The 24,001-nt window shown below is 34.3% G+C and overlaps 2 protein-coding genes across 2 annotated transcripts; one reads left to right on the top strand and one right to left on the bottom strand.

The window, feature by feature from the left end:
* Positions 1-4,299: 4,299 nt before the first annotated feature.
* On the bottom strand, positions 4,300-5,415 carry LOC110694276. Its single transcript, XM_021871456.1, has 3 exons — positions 4,792-5,415; positions 4,584-4,691; positions 4,300-4,494 (listed from the first exon to the last, which is right to left on the bottom strand). The coding sequence occupies exons 1-3, from the start codon at positions 5,413-5,415 to the stop codon at positions 4,300-4,302; spliced, it is 927 nt and encodes a 308-aa protein (XP_021727148.1).
* A 16,818-nt stretch (positions 5,416-22,233) lies between these two features.
* On the top strand, positions 22,234-23,471 carry LOC110694275. The gene is made up of 2 exons (XM_021871455.1): positions 22,234-22,633; positions 22,765-23,471. Exons 1-2 carry the CDS (start codon positions 22,234-22,236, stop codon positions 23,469-23,471), a joined length of 1,107 nt encoding a protein of 368 aa, XP_021727147.1.
* The last annotated feature ends 530 nt before the right edge of the window (positions 23,472-24,001 follow it).

Genomic DNA, 24,001 nt, shown 5'->3' with positions numbered 1-24,001 from the left:
TTTATAATTATTTGATTTATTTTACAATTTAATAATTTCAGACAAAAAAAAACAAATAATAATTCAATTAAAATGATATTGCCAATTACAAAAGTATAATTTTTTTAATGTAATTTATAATGTGACTTAATTTATTGTTGTTTTGTATTTTATTCGTTGTTGTTAGTTATATGACAATAATATGATATCTTTAAAAAAAAAATGGAAACATGATATTTCATTGATTACATATTAGGATAAGATCTTTAATATGAATATATAGTAATTTTATATCTTTAAAATAATTTAAATCCTAAATCATTATTCGTTGCCTTTTACACTTGAAATTAAACTCTCAAATCTATATATCATTTTGTCTTGTGATCTCTTGATCTCTAACAAATTATCTGTCTTTTCAATTTTTTAGACATAAAATGTTTAAAGAATGTAAAGTTTTTTATTGCGAAAAGTTTTTAAATTTTTTTTGTGAAAAAAATATCTTATTAATCGGGTATTTAGATAAAACCATTAATTTCATAAGATAATTTTTTTTTAATAATTTAAATCCTAATATCCCACGGTTTTTTATACATAAAATCTCATAAAAATAATTTTTGTAATTAGATCATACTCATAATATTTTTGATTACTTTGCTATTGTTTGTTAAGGATAAGTTTTTAGTAATTTATTTAATTAATACCCCGAATAAATATTTTAATAAGAACATTAAAAATAATAGTTATTAGATGTATTAATTCGATGTAAAAAAATTTGTAAAAAAAATTCGATAGGATCACCAATTTTGTTCACACCCGTATCTCTTCCATCTAATAAAAGTGGATAAATTGAACATGTTAGCAAAAATAAAATTTATATAAAATTAATCTTTGTAGTCTTATAAAACAAATTAAAAATTTACCAAAAAGTGAATAATTGTTGTGAAATTAATTTTAAAATGGTAATTATACAAAATTAAATCTATGCATTGGAATTTTTTCATCGTCCCCAATCGCCCAAACAATAATATTTTGGAAAATTGAATCATTATTTTGTTGTCGCTGACAATGCGTGTGATATTGCTTCTTATTTGTAACGACTGAAAAGTATTTAATGGAGTAAACTTTTCCTTCAATCAATTTTGAACAAAATTGTAGAACAAAGTTGATTTTAATTGAGGCATGAATGTAATCACCCTGTAATTAAATATTAAGTTAATATTATGACTTAATTAAGCTACCTAAATCACAAAAAAAAATTGTTTTAATCATAAAATTAATTGACAAAAACTAAAAGGTTCATTAAAAGATTTAATAAATGTAAATGATTTATAAATATATAATACCTCCTCATCCAATAGGATCATCAGGCGAGAAACTCATACTTTGATATTCCAAAGAGTTTTGCTCGAATATAATTCTCTGATTAAATTAGATCTGCATGTAAAAACAAAATTCAATAAACAAAACATAAACATAAACATATAATCATTAAGTATCCTAAATAAACACAATTTAGGCAATAATCACAAATATACATTTAAACATAGGTTTTAAAAATTAGGCTAAGAATTACCCAGCTATTGATGACCTAATAAAACTGACACAAAATTAATGACACAAAATTTGCTTGGTTTGGTTTTGTATTGATACGAAATTTTGTTGGTGTCATATGATACGTCAATTTATAATGGTAGATATCACAAATTTTAATTTAATTATAATTAAAGAATAATTTTTATTTCTTATCATAAACACTATCAAAATTTATCTTATGATTGTAGGTATATAAATCCTATATCTAAAGATGATTATTTTAAAAGCTAATTTTTAGTTTTTTAAATAAATTAAATCCTAATAAATCAATATTCGTTGTTTTAACTTATGTGGCAAAATACTTAAATCTCATTCGTCACTTTTGTTTAGGTGGCAAACGAATTTTTTAATTCCAAAATAAAATAAAAATCTAATTTTAAATTGGTCAAAAATATACCTTTGCTAATATGGCGCGCCAAATGCTCTTGAAAAATGCCTATTTTATTTAGATATATTAGATTAGATTATTATTTCCACCTTTTTTATTTTTGGTATGATGAGTAATACCAGAATCTGTAGCTCCTACACGGAAATTAAAATTCTTGGAAATCCCTTGAGAATCTTCTCCCAAATGGACGATCAAATCCTTAGCAATATCTTCGGGTAACGATTGGTTCGATATATTTGCCATATCTTTTGAATGAATATCTTCTAGAGAAATATCTTTTTGTTGCATATCATGTACTACCTCCGGTTTTTTTTATGTGCAACTTTTGTGGTTTTTTTTTTATGTGCAACTTTTGCCATTTTAGTCCGCTCACTATTATGTGCAACTTTCTCTTTTATATCCATTTTGGGTTGAAAAAATACTGAAAATTACTATATTACCCTTAATTAAAAATTCAGATTTTTAATCTTTTACCCCTTATTACCCATAACCCCCACTTAACTCCATTAACTTACATTACCCTAATCTAATCACTCCCTCCATTTATTCCTCCCAACTGACACAACTCTTCATCTTCCCAACCACCTGATTAAAAGCGATCTAGACTCTTCTTCTGAAGAACCCTAGATCTGGTTCTTCATCTTCCTCCTTTCTTTCGCCTTCCTCCTTTCCTCCTTTATGTCGCCTTCCTCATTTCTTTTGCCTTCCTCTCCAGTTTACATCATGACATCTCTCAATTCCTCACCTTTAGTTCGGAAACCAGATGACACCATTCCCCTAAGAGACCTTGATCCACTAATTAACGCCTACATTGGCACCGACGACAACAGCGAGGCCACTCTTATCAAGTGCCTCATCAATGATCTTAACAGAGGCGATGATTTTCCCCGTCACCTATACGCGCATGAAGATGGGCCAAGCTTATGTTCGCTGACCACTTTCAAGGCGTTAGGGGAAGTTCTGAAGAATATTGATGAGGCTGAGCAGAAAACGAAGGAGGAGGGTGTAGGCGAGTCCCGTGGCCACAAAAAGCTTGATTTTGATGTTGTTCGTGTAGATCTGGGGTCCCAAAGTGAGGATGGCAGTGCTGCGCCCCCTCCCAAGGCCCGATCTGAGCCTTCCAGGCCACCGAAGAAGATTAAGCCACGTCGGAAGGCGGCCTGGGTGGCTCTGAGCCGTATTCGGGGTTTGTCGGAGCGAGAATTCGTCGTTCTTTCCTCTGATGAGGAGGATGAGCACTGACCCTTGCGTAACTGTTCCTAACCCTAACTCTTTAAATTTTTTTTTGTTTTTTAAAAATTCACCTTAATTTTTTTAATTTTTGCCATAGTGTATTGGTTTGCTGTGTTGTTTGGTTGTTGTTAGGGGAATGTTTGACTAGATTTGGTTGCATGATGGGTTGATTTGGTTATGTTGCCCTTGGTTATGTTATTTTGCTGTGTACTACTGGTAATTTGATGGGTTCATGCATGTGTGGATACTATGGTTGGTTGAGTTGGGTTAATGATGTTGCATGAATTGCCTGTTCTCTTCTGTTGTTGGAATGTACTAGGTTTCAAATACTCCAATTCGTAGTGATTTTTATGTTGATGATTTGGATGTGAGTTGATTTGCATGGACTATGTTGGCTTATGTATTGTGTTGTGTTGGGTGTGTGTAGGTGATTGTGTTGTTGTTGACTGCCATGGACTTCATTGGGTTATGTTTGAGGTTGGCTGTGTTGAGTTTATTGTGTTGTTGTTGGCTGGGATGTATGATGTTGGCAGAGTGGATTTGATTGATGAATGATGAGGCTGGTATCTTCTACATGTAACATTTCTGCCTAGTCAGTCCCTTACAATGAGTCCCCTGTTAATAGGTCCTGGTTTGTTTTGAGTCCCATAATCTGATTTGTCATTCACCTTACCCAAATCCACATGATGAAGGGACTCCATTGAATTTGACTAAGCACAAGTGAATTGCTCCAACAACATGCATAATGTTGTTGTTGTTGAGGTATCCTTGTGCATTAGTGTAGTATTCAACAATGACTATTAACCCCTCTGATGGATTGAATGGCCACAACAATTGTCTGTCTTTGTCATTCATTGATACCATTTAAAATGTGGGTACAAAAGACATAACATTGAGTAATTAAGAAAGTACATTACAAAAGACCCTACCATAATCTAAAGACTTTACAACATACTGCCTTACATGTTTTGATAATTGTAATCAACAAAATACACTTAACCACTTGGTACTTCAACATTTGAAATAAAACACAAATAAACAAATTTACATAGGTAAGTGGTTATGTGTGGCAGTACATGTGTTGTCTTTTTCTTGTATTGAGTCCCCTAATCTGCATCCACCTCCAATTCTTCTGTGACTTCTTCATTGCCCTGATTAGCTGGCCTAAACATGGTGTTTAGATACTCCATAGCCCCCACTACTACCTCCTGCTGGACTACAACTATTTCTGGTAGAATGCCAATATTCTCAAGCTTTTTCTTGTTCATATGTGGAATCTTGTACTTGTTACCACCTTCTGCCTTCAGTATTTTAATCATGCAGTTTTGCAAAGTAACCTAGATGTACTTGTTAACCTCTCTGGATTGAATGTGTCATAAGAGTCTTTCACCTTTTGGACTAGCTCATCTAAGTCTTTAGGAAAAGTCTGATATTGCAATGATTGTATAGACCTAAACAGCCCCAAATCAAGCACATTCAAATCAGGTGATTGTGCTTGCTAAAAACAAATTGAATGTTGAAGCCATTGTGGTAGTAGCTTCAATGAACTCCGCATCCCTTGGAACTTGGTGAGGCCTAGCATTGTCCCATTGGATTACCACATCCTTGGCCAGACTTTCTGGCCACTTTGACTTGATGGCTGGGATAACTTTTGTGAGCAACATCTCCCTGATTAGTTCTGTGTTTATATTCTGTAGTGCCTTTGTTTCCAAAGTCCCTCTTGGCCTTTTCTTGCTTGATTTCTGTGCTAATTGCTGCACAGTGAATGGGAAGATGACATACTTTCCATCATGTAACATTTCTCCATCTATGCCATATAATGGCTTCCCTATAATTGCCATGAACATGGCCTTCAGCTTGAATCTTCTTGACTGAACTGCCATGTAAGGATCCTCCTCACTTGGCAGTAGATAAAACCTCCTTTTATCAGGGTTCAAGTAGAACCACTTCTCATCACAGTGAATGACATTCCTCATGTCAACAAATGTGGGGTCCTGATTTTCTGTAAATGGATTTATGTGTGACAAAATCCATCTAAGTCTGGCCACCTTATGGTCTGATGACAGTGCTGGCTTGTTGCAGGTTGTGTGTGTTCTTAGCCTTCCTTTCCTCTTCAAATTGTGAACTGTGCTGTGACTGATCTTCAGTGCTCCTGCATAGCTCCTTTCAGTCTGCCTTAAATGTAATGGGACTGACTGTAGAATTTCATCAGAAATTTTCATTGGCTTTCTCCCTGTTCTGCCAATTTTTTTTAGTCTTGACATCAATCAAGTCCCCTTCTGCAAGTTGTTTCTTTATATCTGTGAATATTCTTGTTATTGTTGATTTGTGTACGTTGAATTGAGTTGATAACTGCTTCAAGTGACCCCTAGGTAATATGCCATTGTTCATTTTTGTAAATCTTTGAACAGAGTAGTTAGTGTGTAATTAACCTAACCGTAGGGGTGAACTAGAAATCTGTAATTTTTTGGGATGAAACTCTGTTTTTTGCTGGAATGTTTCACCCAGCTGCTAACATTAATGCTGTAATGAATTCTATGACAATGGAGGCTGCCTTTATAGCCTCATTTAATGTTATGATTTTGGGGGCAAAATCGAAATGGAGGCTGATTTTATAGCCTCTAGTGAAATTTAAAAAAATTTCAGTTTGCCAGATTTTTTTGAAAAATTGGGGGGAAACAAATTTTACATGGAAAATTTGGCTTTGAACTTTTTGGCAGATTTAATTAATTGAGGGGGAAAATTTGACTTTGTACTTATGGCCAGATTTTCCCACCAAAATACTATGTGGGTGGCCACACTTTCTCTCTCCTTCTCCTTTAATTAAACCCACACACTTTTATTAATCTTTGCCCTTCAATCTTTTGCTTCGTGAACCGCAAAATGCTTGAAAGTTGCACATAAAAAAACCCGGAGGTAGTATATCCGTTTCCATATTAAGAGCCTCAAATCTCGATCCGGATTCTTCCAAATTGTTCTGATTTGAATTTTGAATAGGCGCCCCATTTCTTCTAGAAAATCTTTGAGGTTGATTTCCTTCTCGACCAGCTCCCGGAGGTGCCTTGTCTTGCCGGATATTGCGTTTCCTCACCGGTTTCTTTACGAGCATCCATGAACCAAAGTCAGCTTCTTCCTCCGATCTTGGTTGCTTGTCGTGAGAATTACCGTTGTCTGGCCCATTGTGATTAGTCACTACATTATTGACTTGATCCACTATCATGTCATTCGAATGGCTTGATGTGCATTGTTCTTCAACATGCCCCAGCTTACCACACTTGTAGCAAATTAATTTTATACCTTCATATTGTATTCTCCATACTTTTGACAACAATGGCTTAGAGAGATCAATTTCAACACTTAATCTAGTAAATTGACCTCGCTCCGCATAGGCATTGGACTTATCAACTCTAATTACTTTGCCAATTTTCGTACCAATTTTCCGTAAAAAATCTTTGTCAAAATATTCAACAGATAAATTTGGTATTCTTTGTCAAAATATTCAACAATAAAATGACCGGACATCTCTCGGTATCCTCAATATCGTCCGGCGGTGTATCATCGTCATCAAACACATGTACAGTCTTATCAGCCATAGACTGTAACTGAGTGTCCCTTAAGGGCTGCGTACCAGGCAGAGCACCTGGTGTCATATTCATTTCATTCCCTGTATTTCCATTGTTAGGTTGCGCAAGCTTAGAAATGTCAGAATCAATTTCCATGCTAGGTTGTAATTCGTTTCCAGCATTATCAAAAATCATATGCGTGATTTTTCGTTTTGGTTTTTTATTAGATCTGACCACCTGGTCGGTGACTTCCGGCGGCATTGGGGGTGGCTGAGGGTTTGGCGTGGAGTTAAGCATTAGAGAGAATTATAGCTTAATTCACCGAGTATTATTGCAAGATTTTTTTAATTAATGATATAATTTGCAATTTACTCCGTATTTTTTTTTATTTTTTTTTTAAAATCAAATATCAAAGTATATATTCTTTCATAAAAAAAAGAAATATTCCCTATATCTATTCAAATTATTAAGTGCATCTTATTTACGCAATTTTAACTTATCTATACTTACAAGAAATTGACTTTACTTTAAAATAAACTAGTAGTTTAAAATTATACTCATATATAACATTGAAGATCCATACCGATTTTAGCAACCCCAATTATGTAAAAAAGGAAGAAATGAGAGAAATTAACCAACAAATCACTGTCGCAAATGTAAATTTATATTAAAAAAGGTTAGGTATTCAGTTATTTGATAAAATTTTATACAACTAACATCATGTATAATGCTACAAGATATCACAAGACCATAAAAGTAATTCAAGTAACTTATAATTTTTGTAGGATAAATAATAACTTATAAACCGCCCGTGCGTTGAATAAGCTAAAATGCTATTTAATCAATTAAAATGAGACGATTATATTTGACATTCAAAGTTTTCACAGTATGTTGCACTACATAGACAACAAATATTGATGAACTATTAAGTTAGCAAATTTGGAATTGGTCTTTTGGGCTTTTTCTTAGGTATTATTGATCCATGGACTTAGTTATACTTTGGGTCTTTTCTATGTTACTACCTCTATTTTAAGGGTTGGGCCTCCTTTTAATATAGACTTAAGAAAATTAAAAACTAAGTCCAAACATCTAATAATCGGAATAACCCACTATTACTTTATACGTAGTATAATTGCATCATTTGTATGATAGGACTAGTAAAGGTGATTGTACAGCTAATATTGTATTATTGATGCATTCCATCAATACCTATACTCGTGAATTGAACTTTTATTTAATTAATAGACCAAATTAAAATTAATCTCATGTAATTAGATATATAAAGAGAAATATTTTTTTAAAAAAAATAATAATAAAAAAAAATAAAATAAAGAGACATGTTCTCAATTCGATTCAATTGAGGAGAACGATCCTTTAAGTCGTATAAGTTGGTTTTTGGGATCACAGTACGCTTTGCTAGGATATATTTATATAAATAAAAATATTATTGTGTTTATTCTTTTGGTAAGTTAGGGTACATGTTTTATGCCTATATGTTGGTGGTTATGATAAAGGCTCAAGCAATATTCTCCTGATACGCTTCCGAAATCATGGAAAGTACATGTATTAATGATCATATTCCAGAAGACATAATTCTCCAGATTCTATCAAGACTCCCCTCGAAATCCTTGGTGCGATTCCGAAGCGTTTGCAAGTCTTGGAACACTCTCATTACCCACAACCATGAATTTCAGCTTTGTCACCTGAATTCAAATAACACTCATCCTCGTCGTTTCATTGATTTTAAGCCTCGAGAATCATTTCCACTATACACCACAGATTGTTTCTGGGTTTTAGATGAATCCCTCACTTCTAAAGAGCCTTTACCTTGCCGTCTTCCTCTGAAAAAGCGAAAACCCGGAAACTTCTGGCTTACGGAAATAATTGGATCATCCCATGGAGTCTTATGTCTTTATCATCCCGACGAAAAATATTATCTTTCCAAAGGCAGATATAGGCGGGAAAAATATTTCATGTTTCTGTGGAACCCTTCTATTAGGACCATCCGTTACAGGTCCCTTCAAGGGAGAGGCAGGAGTTGTACTACATCAATTTGCTACACTTTGTGTTTTGCTTTGGATTCTGCTCTATTCATCATGGTTTTTTTTTTTTTATAGTTTTTGTAATTAGTTTTCTTCTTCACTGACAGTTTTAACGAAAGTCTATAACTCTATATTAAAGTAAAACTTTTTTCCCCCTCCTAAATCCCTTAAAACCCCACCCATTTTCTATTTGTTTTTTTTTTTTTTTTTTTTTTTTTTTTTTTTGTACCTGAAAAACTACCTTTACAATTATTTAGGGAGAGAGTTATTGATGACATATTATTTGATTTGGTCTTGATATTTATCCAACAAATATAATTGAACTAGATATGCACGGTTTTTTAAAATAAATCACATGAAAAAATAATTTTTTTATAAAATTTTGATTAAAAATTATTATTATTTGTTAAAGATAATTTCTATTAATTTTATGTAATTTATAATGTCCGCGTGATTTTTTTTGTTTTTAAATAATATAAAAACCTCAAGTCTTAGCTCATGTGATGATTATTAGGATAAAAAATTTAATTTAAAAAGATGATTTTTTTTTTAATTTTATAAATAATTTAAATGCTAAATCACTATTTATAGATTTTTTTTTAACCTAAGTGGCGTGTAAAATTAAATATATCAAATCTCATTCTATAATTTTGGTGTTTTTTTTATAACATATAACTTTATATAATATTTAGTTTTTAAAATAATTTAAAATTTTAATATTTAAAGATATATTTTAGTTTTTAAAAGAAAGATAATTTTTATTTTTTAAATATATTTGTTGTTTTTAATTATCTATGTGGACAAATTCTTAAATCTATCTCATAAGTCACTTTTGCTTTGGTGGCAAGTGATTTTTTAATTCTAAAATAAAATATACAAATCTAATTTTTAATTGGTCAAAATAATACTAATAATACCTTTGCTTATGTGGTGCGCCGAATGGTAAAAAAAATGTCTACTTTAAATATAGGTAAGAAATATTATTAAAAAATAATAATAAATAAAGCATGTATACCATTTAAACATAGAATCATCAACTTCGTTCACAACCATACCTACTACATCTAACTAGCAAAAGTGGATAAATAGAACACAAAAATGTTAGGATGTTAGCAAAAGTAAAATTGATATAAAATTAGTCTTTATAATTTTATAAAATAAATTTATATATTTATCAGGAAGAGAAAAATCGTTACGAAATTGATCTATTTCAATCAATCTTGGAAGAAAATGTTGAACAAAGTTGGCTTTAATTGACGCATGAACGTAATCACCCTATAATTAAAAATAATAAATTAAGTTAATTTAATAACTTAATTAAGCCATCTTAATCACAAAGTTTTTGTTTTTTTTTTTCATGAAATTAATTAATAAAAAACTACAAAGGTTTATAAACAAATTTAATAAATGTAAACAATTTATAAAAATATAATACCTCCTCGTCCAATAGGATCATATCCTAACTTATTAAGCTATATTGTTTGAAGAAGTTTTGTACGTTAGGTGAGAGACTCACACTTTGATTTTCTAATCACTTTTGCTTTTAATTCTTTAATCAAATTAGATCCATATGTAAAAACAAAATTTAATAAATAAACCATAAACATATAATTGTTAAGTACGCAAATAAATACAATATAAGTAATAATTGCAAATATAAATTTAAACATGAATTTTAAAAATTAAGCTAAAAATTACCTAGCCATTGATAACCTAAAAATGACACAAAATTACTAACACAAAATTCGTTTGATTTGGTTTTGTATTCATTTGCAATTTAGTTGGTGTCGTATGATGCGTCAATTTATAATGGCAGGTATCACAAATTTTAATTTAATTATAATTAAGTAACAATTTATATTTTTATCCTAAACACTATCAAAATTTATCTTATAATGGTAAGTATCAAACTTTATTGTATTTGTTTATCAGTTAAATATAATATTTTATTAAATATATGATTTTAATCTAATATTTAATTATCATCTCAGTCATTGGATGTTTAAATAAAATCATTAATATCAAAAGATAATTTAAATTTTTTTTAATAATTTAAATTCTAATATTAAAATATAATTTATACAATTGTTTTTATATAATTTAAAATCCTTATATCTAAAGATGATTTTTAGTTTTTTTTTTGTAAGATAATTTTTTGTTTTTTGAATAATTTAAATTCTAATAAATCACTATTAGTTGTTTTTAGCCACGTGACAAAATTCTTAAATCTTATTCGTCAATTTTTCTTAGGTAAAATAAAATACAAATCTAATTTTTAATTGGTCGAAATAATACCTTTGCTTATGTGGCGCGCCGAATACTATCCAAAAATGCCTACTTTATATATATATATATATATATATATATATATATATATATATATATATATATATATATATATATATTAAATTTAAGTTTTTTTTTTTCAAAAAAGTTACATTTACCATAAACATAAAGTAATTCGGTTGGATGATGATAATTTGCCCAACAAGTATATTAAACTTAATATAAATTTTTTTCTTTCTTTCGAAAATTAAATAGATTTTCAATATATGCTTTGTTCTTTATATTTAAATATGTTTATAGAATTGTATGAGGTTAAATTATGAAAGTGTTCCCTCTAGGTTTTCTCCTTGGGAGGATTTTTAACTCTAGGGTTTTTCCCATAGGAGGGTTTTTCTAGCCTCCATTGCTAGATTTTTTTCTAATTTTTTAAAGGTTTTCTTTCACTCTTCTCCTTTGCTCTCTTTCTCTTTCATCTCTTTTCTTCTGATCTCAATTATAAACTTTTATAGGGGCTTCACCAGTGGTTAGCCCCAAAAAAATTTTTAATTGCTTTTAAAAAAAAAAAGGAAAAATTGTCCAAAATAATCCGACATTTGCTTCATCTGTCCAAGTATTTTTTTTAAGTTTAATTTACACTTGTCACCACTTGATTGGTTAAATTTTTTTTTAAAAAATAATAATAATAAAAAACCATCACCACCATATCCCCACCACTACCCAAACCCTACAACCCCAAAACCACCGCCACCCAGACACTAACCCGGAATGCCACCCCAACCAACCCAACCTCAAAACCCCCTTCAAAAAATCCAAACCCCATTAACCCAAGACCATTTGAAAACAACTAAACCAAATCTCAGGAAACGGGTTGGGGAGTACGTTGCGCACAGACTTGGGGATAGGGGAGGTCATCGCAGCCTGTAATACCCCGTATTTTTATACGTATTTTAACTTAAATAAATATTTCTCAAAAGTATTTAAATAATTCAAAATGAAATATTTATGGTGTTTCATCAATTTAAAAAAAAATTACTTTAATTAAAAGTTTATTTTTAATTATTTAATAATCTTATAAATATTTTATTTCATGATTTAAAAATATTTTATTTCATGAGTCAAAATACTAGTTTGACTAGGAAAGGGATCATTAAGGGTAGTAAAGGAAATTTAAGTAGGAGGGTTGAGAGAGGGTATAAATACCCATCATATGCCTAGGGTGGAGTGCACCCAAAGGTAAATTCTCTCTCTCCTCTTATTTTCTTTTCCCCTTAATTTTTCCCCTTCCCCTTTATTTTTATTTTGTTTCAATCACCACCCACACACACCACCACCACCGGCCGACCACACCACACGCCACCACCAGCCTTCGCTGGCAGCAGCAGCCACCAGGTGGGGGCAGCAGCCGGCCTTGGTGGTTGTGCGCCGGAGGCCGAACAAAAAAAAAAAAAAAAAAAAAACTTTCTTTTTGATTTTTGATTAAATCTACCTTAAATCTAATTATTGTTTTTGGGTTTTGTGATGATTTTTATGATGTTTAATTATAAGTATTTTGTATATAAAATTTCAGATTTTGGTTTTGAATTAAAAAGCCCCAAATTGAAAACCCTAGATTTCTAAATTAAATGTTCATTGATGGGGTTTGATTGTAGGTGATTTAAGTTATTAAATTAGATGTTTTTAAACATAATTACAGCAATTTTACTTGGTTTAATAAAGCTGGAATTTTTATATAGTAGCTATAATTATGTTTATTGAAAGGATTTTTAATTACCCATTAATTGGGAATAAAAGTAAGGATTTTAAATTAAATTTCAGATTATTTTGGAGGGTTTATGAGTGATTTAAAGAGTGTATATATTGCTGGAAATTTGTGTGGAAGAGGTATTAATACTTCTTTGTAATTTTGGTTTGTGGGAGACTTTCAAGTGAGTGATTTTATTTATTTGTGGCGATTTTGAGATCATATTCAAGGTACGTTCACGTAATTGGTAATTAATTGGATATGTAGAAGTAGGGGTGGCAAACAGATCAGGTCAGGTTGAGTTCGTGTTCGGGTTTTCGGGTTTCGGGTCAGCTAAACCCCAACCTAAACCTGATCCATTTAAGTTTTCGGATTGAAAACCCCAACCTGAACCTGATATTTTCAGGTTCGGGTCAACCCGAAAACGACCAAATTTTTTTTTTTTTACCTGAATAACCTGATTTTTTAGCTTGATTTTAAGTTTTTTACTACTAATAACAGTTAACAAAACCTGATTTTTTTTTTTACCTAATGTTTTCAAACATGATTTCCAAACTTAAAGTTTTCAAGAAAACCAAATAAAGTCTAACAAGTCTAAATGCCTAATTAACTATTACATAATAAAATAAAGTCTTAAACAAATTACAAACCACAATTTAAAAGAAATAAATGTTTTTAAATAAACTTCATAGTCTTCATGAGTCAAACAATGTTCGAAGAAACATTCTCATCAAATTGTTCAAGTTCGGGCAAGGTACGTAGTGTGTCATCGTTGTCCCCCACCTTAAGCTTCATAACTGATCGACATAGCATTTCCATTTGAGGATCCATATTTGCTACAAGAAAAAAAATAGCAAATTACAATCAATAATATATGACATGTACTAAAAATAAAAGTTAGAAGTATTGTATTACTTCATTACTTGTATATTAAATCATTTATTACCTTCCTCGAAGGCCCAATCCCTTAAGAAAATGATAGCCTCTACTGTTTCCGATTTTAAAGAACTTCGATCTATAACAATCAAGCACCCGACTTCCAGTACTAAAAGCTGATTCGGACGCCACGGTTGATACGGGGACAACAAGAACATCGTTAGCAATTTTAGCTAATATAGGATAACGAACCAGACAAGTTCTCCAATAAGACAAAATATCAAGGTTGGTGCCTCGAGGGATAAGTGGATCCTCATAATACATATCAATTTCAAATTTGATTGCCACACTTGATTGCTCCAGAGAGAAACTATCAAAATCCTATATACCAAGATTAGATTACATGAGTAGCATGACACAAAAAATCAGAAAATAAAAATCAGATTATAATACAATAAATTCAGATAATACAATAAAGATGCAAACTAAAAGTTGCTGAGTTATATCAGGATTTGCTACTCAATCATTAAAACTTGGCATTTGTTTCACTTGCAATAAAGGTCAATGCATCAGAAAGTTGTTTACCATCATAAAATCATCAGAAGTTTCATTGGCAGCATTGGAAGCATTAGTAGTGGGAATAGCTTAGCTTGATGAAGAATGAGAGGATTCATATATAAGCCTCGTACAACCTCCGTAGAGCATCCTTAACCTTAGAGAACTCAAGCTCATATTCAATACTATGCTGACCATATATCCTAATGTAACCCCAATTGACACATTGTAACTTATATCGTGGATCCAACACCACAACAACAACCATAAATGTACTAAATTCTGACCAATATTTTCCAAATTTCTCATACATCTTACAAGCCATTCTTTGCATAAAAAGATCTGAACTTTTCATTTCATTTTGTAACAGCAACCTAACCTGCAAGACTCGATGAAAGTAGAGATTGGAAGTTGGATATTTGGTCCCGGAAAAGGCAAGTGTGACATCATGGAAAACTTTCAAAAACTTGCATATTTTCTCAACTCTACCCCATTCTTCCGCAGAAGGACAATGCACATAATTGGCATTAACTTTGTAAAAGTGAATTAATGCTTTTTTAAAATACAAAGCACAATCAAGCATCATGTAAGTTGAATTCCATCTAGTAGGAATATCTTGTTATAAAATTCTAGTAGATTGAATTTCAACACATGTGATACACAACTTAAAAACCTTTGTTTTCTAGCTTGTAAACTTACAATACTTGGCACTCTCTCTAATCTTATACACAGCCTCATCAATCTCTTTTAAACCATCTTGAACAATTAAATTAAGAATGTGAGCACAACACCTTACATGAAAAAATTCCCCACCACTAATCAACTCAAGTTCCCCTTTTAGGTTTTCAGCAAAAATATCAATTGAAGAAGCATTATCTAACATAATTGAAAAAATATTTTTCTGAATACCCCATTCCTTTAACAAACCATACACATGATCACATAAATGAATTCCTGTATGGGGAGGACCAATGTAAGAAAAGTTCAAGATAATGAGCTGTTAATGAAATATAACCATCGGTGGGTATAAAAGTCCAACAATCAGAAGTCAATGCAATTCTACTACAAGTTGAGCCCAAAACTGCTTTTAATTTCTCTTTCTCTCTTTTTTAGATCTTAAGCACATAATTAAAACATCTTCTAAAACCCTTGAGCTCTACAAACTGAAATGGCATATCATGCTCCACAATAGCAACAGACAATAATTCACGGAAATAATCAACATCAAAATCAGGCAATCTATTTCCTAAACTAGAGAATGTTTTCTCTAATATCATTTGACCAACATCCCTAATAGACCTTCGTTTACAATTTTTCAAATGACGATGAAGATTCCCAGTTCCATTCTTACTATCACCATTAAAACGCAAACCATTGCACACTTTTTACATTTGCAAATCAGATTACCATTTTCATCAGGCTCGTCTAAAAACTCAAAATGCACCCAAACACCAGAAGAAAGACGACGTTGACGTTTCTTACCAGTAAGAATCACACGAGGTTTATCAGAAGAAGTGTTCTGGTTTTTACCCTTTCCTTTGTCTTTTATTGAAGAGTCAATCTCCTCCTCTTCCCTGGAAGAAAGTTGTTGAACATGGGTGTCCATAATTACTGCCAAAAATTATAACAAAATAAAACATTTAAAACAAGATAACAACTGATCTAGTAATTAGTAAATGACCAGTAATACAAATATACAATAATTACATTCTCACAAACTTGCAAAATATACTACAGAAATAAAGTAATAATCTACATAAATGAACAACATGAAAAAATATGCTCACAAATTGTACGCACTATAAATTAAACAACAAGTCAACAACAACAAGCTAGGCTTTTATATGAACAAGAACAACAATATAAATTAAAAATTAAACCTAAAAATCGAGAATGGAGAACAGAAATTATATGAACAATATAAATTAAACCTAAAAATCAGAAATGATATGAACAAGAACAACAATATAAATTAAAAATTACATGAACAACTAGGGGTGGCAAAAACTGACCCGACCCGAAAACCCGACCCGAACCCGACCTGAAAATAGCGGGTTTGGGTTGAGATTTTCGACCCGAAAACTTAAATGGGTTGACACGAACCCGACCCGAAATTAAATAGGTTAGGTTAAGGTTGAAAATCTCAACCCGAAAATGACCCACTTAACCCGAAATTATTTTCGGGTCAAAATCAGGTCGGGTTCAGGTCGGGTCAATCCGAACCCAACCTTAAAAAAAAGTCTTACAAAAAAAAATAAAAAATAAAAAAGAAACTAAAACTACTACTAGGCCAAGGCCCCAAACCCCAAGCCCAAATCTTTAAACAAAAACCGTAAGTGCCTTATATTGAGCTTGAAACCCTAACACTCACTCTTACTCTCATTCTCTCAGCCTCTTATCTCATCTCAGCCGTTTTCACATTTCCCTCTCTTAAAAAATTTCATTCTCAATTTCTCTGTTTCTCCTCAAAACCCTAACCCTAAATCGGTTCAAGCAATCAAGCTTAACGTCTCAGCTCTTAATAGATCAAAGGTAATTTTTAACTTTTAGTTAATTGTTTTTGTTTTCGTTTCGGTTGTTTTTTTCGATCTCAAGTTCTCTATATTCGATTTTTTTTGAATGATCTCCAGTTCTCCAACTTCTCCTCCAAGCCGTCATCTTAATATGCCTAAGATTTTTGTTCTTAATTTCTATTTTTGATTTGTTTTTTTTATGGGAAAGGGTAGATCCGTAGATCGATAGATTTGTTGTTGACTTGTTGTTTAATTTATATTTCTGTTTTCTTTTTCTAACATTTGCAAATCAGATATTAAGATTAACATTTTCTGTTGTTGATTTGTTGTTCATATCCTCAACTACACTTTTCGGTTGATCTGCAATTCTCCATCTTCAAATCTTTCACCTTCATCTTCAAATCTTCCTCTACTTCTAAGGTAATTTTCTGTTTTACTTTTTCGTTGTTTTTTTTTAAATTTTTTTTTTATTTCAGTTTTTGTATTCGATTGTGTTGATGTTCTTGGTTAATAATTGTAATATGATAAATTTTTTGTTGATTTGTTGTTTGACGAGAAAAAGTATAGTGCATGTCTTTTTAATTTTTGTTTTTTTCTGATTTGTTGTTCTTGATTTTTGCTGATTTGTTGTTGATTTCTTGCTAATTTTTATTGCTTTCTTACTGATTTGTTCTTGCTGTTTTGGTTGTTTTTCCTGAGATGTTGCTAATTTGTTGTTCTTGCTAATTTGGTTGTTCTTGAGTTGTCTTTTTAATTGTTTTATTTTGTTATATTTTTTTGCAGCAGTTATGGACACCCATCAACCCCTTGTACAACAGCTTTCTTCTGGGAATATGAGAAGATTCAGGAGATTGTAACTTTAAATACATTTGTTTCTTTTTAATTATGGTTTGTAATTTGTTAAGACTTTATTTTGGTATGTAATAGTTAATTAGGCATTTAGACTTCTTATACTTTATTTGGTTTTTATTGAAAATTTAAGTTTGAAAATTAAGTTTGAAGACATTAGGTAAAAAAAAATCAGGTTTTATTAACGGTTAAGTAGTCAATCAGGCTAAAAAATCAGGTTATTCAAGTAAAAAATAAATAAATAAAAAATCATGTCAAATCAGGTCGTTTTCAGGTTGACCCGAACCTGAAAATATCAGGTTCAGGTTGGGGTTTTCAACCCAAAAACTTAAATGGATCAGGTTCAGGTTGGGGGTTAGCTGACCCGAAACCCGAAAACCCGAACACGAACCCGACCTGACCTGATCCGTTTGCCACCCCTATGAACAACAATATAAATCAAAAATTATATGAACAACAATATAAATCAGAACTAAAAATCAAAAAAAAAATTCACATGCAAAATACCTTTTCCCGTCAAACAACAAATCAACAACAGATGGTCTTACAGATCTACCCTTTAGGCATATTTTAGGCATATTAAGACTATTATCAAGCAAGAACAACAACAGAAATCAAATACAAAAATTATATTAAAAAAAATAACGAAACGAAAAAAAAACAATTAACAGAAAATTACCTTTGAGCTTTGACGACTTGAAGGAGAGGAAGATTTGAAGATGGAGAACTAGAGATCAAAAGCAAAAATCGAGAATGGAGAACTTCGGAACTTGAGATCGAAAAAAACAGAAATGAAAACAAAAAAAGATTAACAAAAAATTACCTTTGAGCTTGAGAGTATGAGACGTTGAGCAGCTAATGAGCTTGAGAGTTCAGATGAGATGAGAATGGAGAATTCATAGAAGCTCAGAACTTCAGAAGACAGAAGCAGAGAAGTGAGAGAACAAAAGATTTGAGGAGAGAGAAAATGTGAAAAGATGAAAATGATAGGAAACGGCTAATTAGGTTTTTAGGGTTTTAAGTTTTCCCTCAGCTTTCTATTTGGGCTTGGGCCAAGTAATTTTTTTTTTTAAAAAAGATTTTTTTCGGGTTATAAGGTCGGGTTCGGGTTGACCCGACCTGATTTTGACCCGAATAATTTTTTGGGTTACGTGGGTCATTCTCGGGTTGAAATTTTCAATCTTAACCTAACCCATTTAATTTTGGGGCAGGTTCATGTCAACCCATTTAAGTTTTTGTGTCAAAATCCTCAACCCTAACCCGCTATTTTCGGGTCAGGTTCGGGTCGGGTTTTCGGATTGGGTCAGTTTTTGCCACCCCTATTTAGAAGTATGCTAGGCTTTGATAAATTAATTCCAAGTAGTATCATGATTGATGATGATTGGAATTTGTTGATTGGATTGATGTTGGTGAATAATTTGTGTTGTATGAATTATTTATGGTGAATCGGTGATTGAAATTAATTATATTGGCATGTTGTTTGTGTACTACACTTTTATTATTGGCATGTTAGAGAGCATGTTTTATTACACTATATATTTAATTTGGTTTGGAATATTGAAAAGGAATTTTATTGTGGTTCATATTATTTTTATTGATGCTTTAAGCATGGGAATTGAGTTATTCAAGTGTCTTAGTACACAAGAATAAATTATATTGTGGTGCCTATGCGCACATAAGGTGTTTCTAACATCGAGAGATAGGATTTGTGGTGCTTTATGCGCTTAAGGTGTTATTTAAAACCGAGGTAGTTTAAAAAGGGTTCAACATTACATTTATGTGGTCACTAATTATTCAAGAATTAAATTGGATGTTTGATTGCTTGAATGAGTTATATAATGTTTGATTGTGATATGGTTTGAGAGTCATCACTAAGTCTAATAATGTGTAAATAACGTAAAGTGAAAGAGATTACGCACCAAAACTCTTGGAACGCATATACCTTGAGTATGAACATATGTGGGGAGTTATGGGGTTTTATATTTAACCATAACTTCTACTGGGAGTACAAGATACTGTATTTTCCTTTTTTTTTATTCTATGCGCAGAACGTTCAGTCACTTCATGTGACATTTGCCTACCCGATTAGCTCCCAGTGTAGTTTACCTCAATTTATTTGGGGCAGGGATTTGGTGGGAAACTCGTTCGATGCGTAATCAAATAAAATAAGCAATTCATTTATTTATTGGTTAGTCGTTTTGTATGTTGTATGCTTGTAACAGGTGCAACTCAGTAAGTTGTGTGATGATAGGGTGAAAGCATGTTAGTGTGTTTTTATTACGCTTATGTACTAAACATTGCTGATTATGTGTTGTATGTTTGTTTGGCCTTGTCTTTACCTTGGCCCTACGACGACCCATTTCTAATGGCAAGTAGTGGGGACAAGTAGAGAGAAGCTTTTCAGGTGATGAAACATTTTCATGAGAGGCATGAGTAAAGAGCGAATCACGCTTAGTTCTCATAGGAATATGATGTGTTTAATTGCTTTGAATATTATTTATTTTAATACGCTCATGAGACTAACACAAAGGTTTTAATATTGTTTGGTTTTAAGGGCCTACAATGGCTCCAAGTTGTAGGTTGACTTAGTTTGACTTTTACTTTCGTTTGGTTTGACTTTTAAGTTGACTTGTTTTTAAATGGTTTTCAAAGATAGTCTTCCACTGTGTATCTTTGATAACTGCCTTAGCTGTTTTCACGGTGGCGGTTGATTAGGGGGATTTTCCCTTAATCACCTCTCGCCATGTGGACCAATCAGGCCCTGACAAGTGTCACCCAGTTGGACTTATCGGGACCTGCCACGTGGCGCGCTTCAGCTGGTCCACCATGGACCTCCTATGCTATGCCATGTGGCTCTTTCAGCCTTGCCTAAACAAGTAACAGATTGGGCTTAAATCCCAAGAAAGCCCAGTCAGTCCTAGGGTTGGCCAAAAACCCTAGAACCTGGCACGCTTTCCAAGGCTATAAATACGGTCATAAATGCTCATTTATGACAAAGACTGTTCACAAGAAACACACGGATTGCACAAATCCCAAGACAATCACACACCACTCGGTACCGCCTGCTAGACCCGTCCTAGCATCCGGCACCTATTTACATTCCGCATTATAACTCCTTCATTCACTAACTTGATCGTTGGAGGCGGAGCTCCCTACCCAAGGAGTCTCCGTTATCTTGCAGGTACAGGCGCGTGGTTCCAGCCTCAAAGTTGTAACTCTCCCAAGGGACACAGAAAACCCCGAAACATTTTGGCGCCGTCTGTGGGGAGAGTACCTTTGAGATGGCGTCACAATCTGTACCGAATAATAGTGACAAGCGTCCCGAGGACGACTACCAAGAAGACGAGCCTCATGTTTCTTCTGATCAGGACACTGAGCCTGAAGTTGAGACTCGCACGGCCCCAGACGGGTCCTTGAGGGCTCGATGCACTACCCCTCGTGAAAGGCAGGAACGGCAAGACCAGGCTGGTCCAGGCCAAACAGTCGGACCTTCGGCCGACTCTCATCAAGCGGTCGATTGGACAACTCCTGTCTCAAGGAATGATCTTATGACCATCATGAGAAGTTTCAAGGGTGAGATTAAAGATCTCATCAACAAAAAGGCGGCTGTCTCCCAAAAAGGGCAGTCGAGCAAAAAGCCTTCCTATTTTGGAAAGAAGAAGTCATTAAAGGACCGTGAGGCAACCCCCCACCCTCGCCAAGAGGAGAGGCGAGTACCTCTGGTCAATTTGTCCAAGCACCGTATCCCTGCCTCATTGGGAAGGAAACCAATCCGCCTGGTTCAACCAGACGATTCAAAGAAATCCTACTTAGACACCCGGCTGCTGATTCAGCAGAAAAGGAGCCAACAACAGTCTGAGTCGGCCTCCACTTTTGATTTTCTTGACAGTATACAAAACGCTTCTATGAATCATTCAAGGTCAAACTATGAGATCCGGACAGGCAGTACACACTCCGGTTCTAGCTCTCATCAACAACAGTCGGCACCATATGTCACTCAGCCGCCATATGTGCCGCAAACTCACTACTTTTTGCCGCCTTCTCCTTTTGGAGGTCAGATGGCTAAGAATGTCCAGCCTTTGGACTGGCAATTACGGTTGCTCCAACTAGGAGAATAGCCAACCGCCTTCTCCAAGGAAATTTTACAAGCCGCCCAGCCGGCTAAAGTGAAAAATGTGTTAATAAGCGCCTATGATGGCACCACTAACCCAGAGGATCACCTAATGGCATTCACCAATCTAATGTACCTACAAGGATTGGACGATGCCACATGGTGTAGGTGTTTTCCTGCCACTCTGAAGGGAGTCGCCCAACATTGGTTCGGCAACCTACCAGCCAGCTGTGTTAACAACTTCAGAACATTGGCTTATTTGTTTGCATCAAACTTTTCCATGAACATACCTGCCAGGAAGATGACTCTTGATTTAGGAGTCGTCCAGCAGGGAGAAAAGGAGGGATTACGCTCCTACATAAAGAGATTCAATCTGATGAGGATACAAATACCCAACCTGCCGGATGAAGTATCCTATACTGATTTCTTCAAGGGATTGAAGGACGGTCGAACTTCAAATTCGATTTAGTCAGAAAAAGAGTGGCTACTCTCCAAGAGGCAATGATGGAGGCCGAGAACTACATACAGGCAGTCGACCTCTATCACATGGGAAAGCAAGGGGACCAGAAAAGGTCCGAGAAAAAGGAGGGTCGTTCACAGAAAGCGGCCCCCAAGGAAGAGAAAAAGAGAAAAGATGTTTGGATGGCCGACTCTGCTAGTCAGCCGCCCAGTAAGAAGAGAAAAGAATTCACTCCACACTCCCCCAAGTATGAGTTCAACAGAGATAATCATACCATTTTCAAAGTAGTTAAGAGCCGACTCTCACTTGAGAAGCCGACACCTATGAAGGGTGATCCTAGCAAGCGCAACCAAGGAAAGCATTGCCATTTTCATGATGACGTTGGGCATGAGACCAACGAATGCATTCGCCTCAAGCGTCTGCTAGATCAGTTAGCTGAAAAGGGTGATCTGGACTCTTATGTCAAGAAACCTAAAGGAAAACAACCCCCAAACAAAATCAGTCGGCCAGGCAAAAAAGACAGAAGCCGGCCGACAGCTCTGACACTGACGAAGCTGCCATCTATACAATAGCAGGCGGCTATGCAGGGGGAGGCCTGACTGTTCGGGGAAACAAGGATAACATCAGGCAATTGGATGTTAACTCTGTAAATCGGGGTGAGACCTCTGGTACCTTGTTTCTTGAGGTTGTTATTTCTGAGAAAGATTCTGGTGGCGTCCGACGGCCGCATGACGACCCGATTGTCATCGAGTGTAAAGTGGCCAACCAAAGAGTTGGCAGGATACTTATTGATACAGGGAGTTCGTCGGACCTCATCAGCCATAAGTGCTTGACCAAGCTCAAGTACAGGCCTGAGAATATGCAGCCTGTCTCCCATCCTCTCGTAGGATTTGGAGGGGGAGTCGTCCATTCGATTGGTCAAGTTGACTTGCCCGTCCGTCTAGGTGAGAGAGGCGAGGGCCGCCACATGGTCATTCGTTTCCTGGTGGTAGAAGAACTTACTGCCTACAACATGATACTTGGGCGCCCCACCCTTAATGACTCTAAAGCAGTTATCATTCCATCCCTTATGTTGCTTAAGTTTGAGAGGGACGACAAAACAGTCGGCTCCATAAGGGGGGACCAGAGAATGGCCAGAGAATGTTACCTCACTGACATCAAAACAACGGTAACTTCAGACGGCCCAACTCACAAAGCCATAGAAGACGCGTCTTCCCAAGAGGCAGGCGGCATGAAGAGAAAAGCCTTTGAGGCAGAGGTCCAGAAAAAGCATAAGCAATAGCAATCACTGGCTGAGGAGCGGTCGGATGAATTCTTCCCTCAGCCAGCTGGGGAGCACGTAGATGTCGCCCTCGATGACAGTCGGCCAGACCTAACTGATAAGGTGGGGACGACTGCTCTGACTGAACTTGGCAATGGTCTTCGCCAACTGCTGAAAGAGTTCCAAGATATTTTTGCATTTGAGGTGCATGAGATGCCAGGTATTAGTCCAGACCTGGCGGTACACAAGCTAGCTGTTGACCCAAAAAAGAAACTGGTACAACATAAGAAAAGGCATCATGGTGAAGAAAGAATCCAGGCGGCCGCCGCCGAGGTAAAGAAATTACTTGATGCGGGATACATTCGGCAGTGTTTCTACCCAGAATGGGTTGCAAATGTTGTGCTAGTCAAGAAGCCGAATGGTTCCTGGCGCATGTGTGTGGACTACACTGATTTAAACAAGGAATGTCCGAAAGACAACTATCCTTTGCCAAAGATCGACAGCTTGGTCGACTCAACAGCCGGCCATGCCTTGATGAGTTTCATGGACGC

This window comes from Chenopodium quinoa, unplaced genomic scaffold, assembly GCF_001683475.1.
Source record: "Chenopodium quinoa cultivar QQ74 unplaced genomic scaffold, ASM168347v1, whole genome shotgun sequence".
NCBI lineage: Eukaryota > Viridiplantae > Streptophyta > Magnoliopsida > Caryophyllales > Amaranthaceae > Chenopodium > Chenopodium quinoa.
Note: the sequence above shows the minus strand (reverse complement) of the source record. Positions and strands in the feature narration are given on the sequence as shown.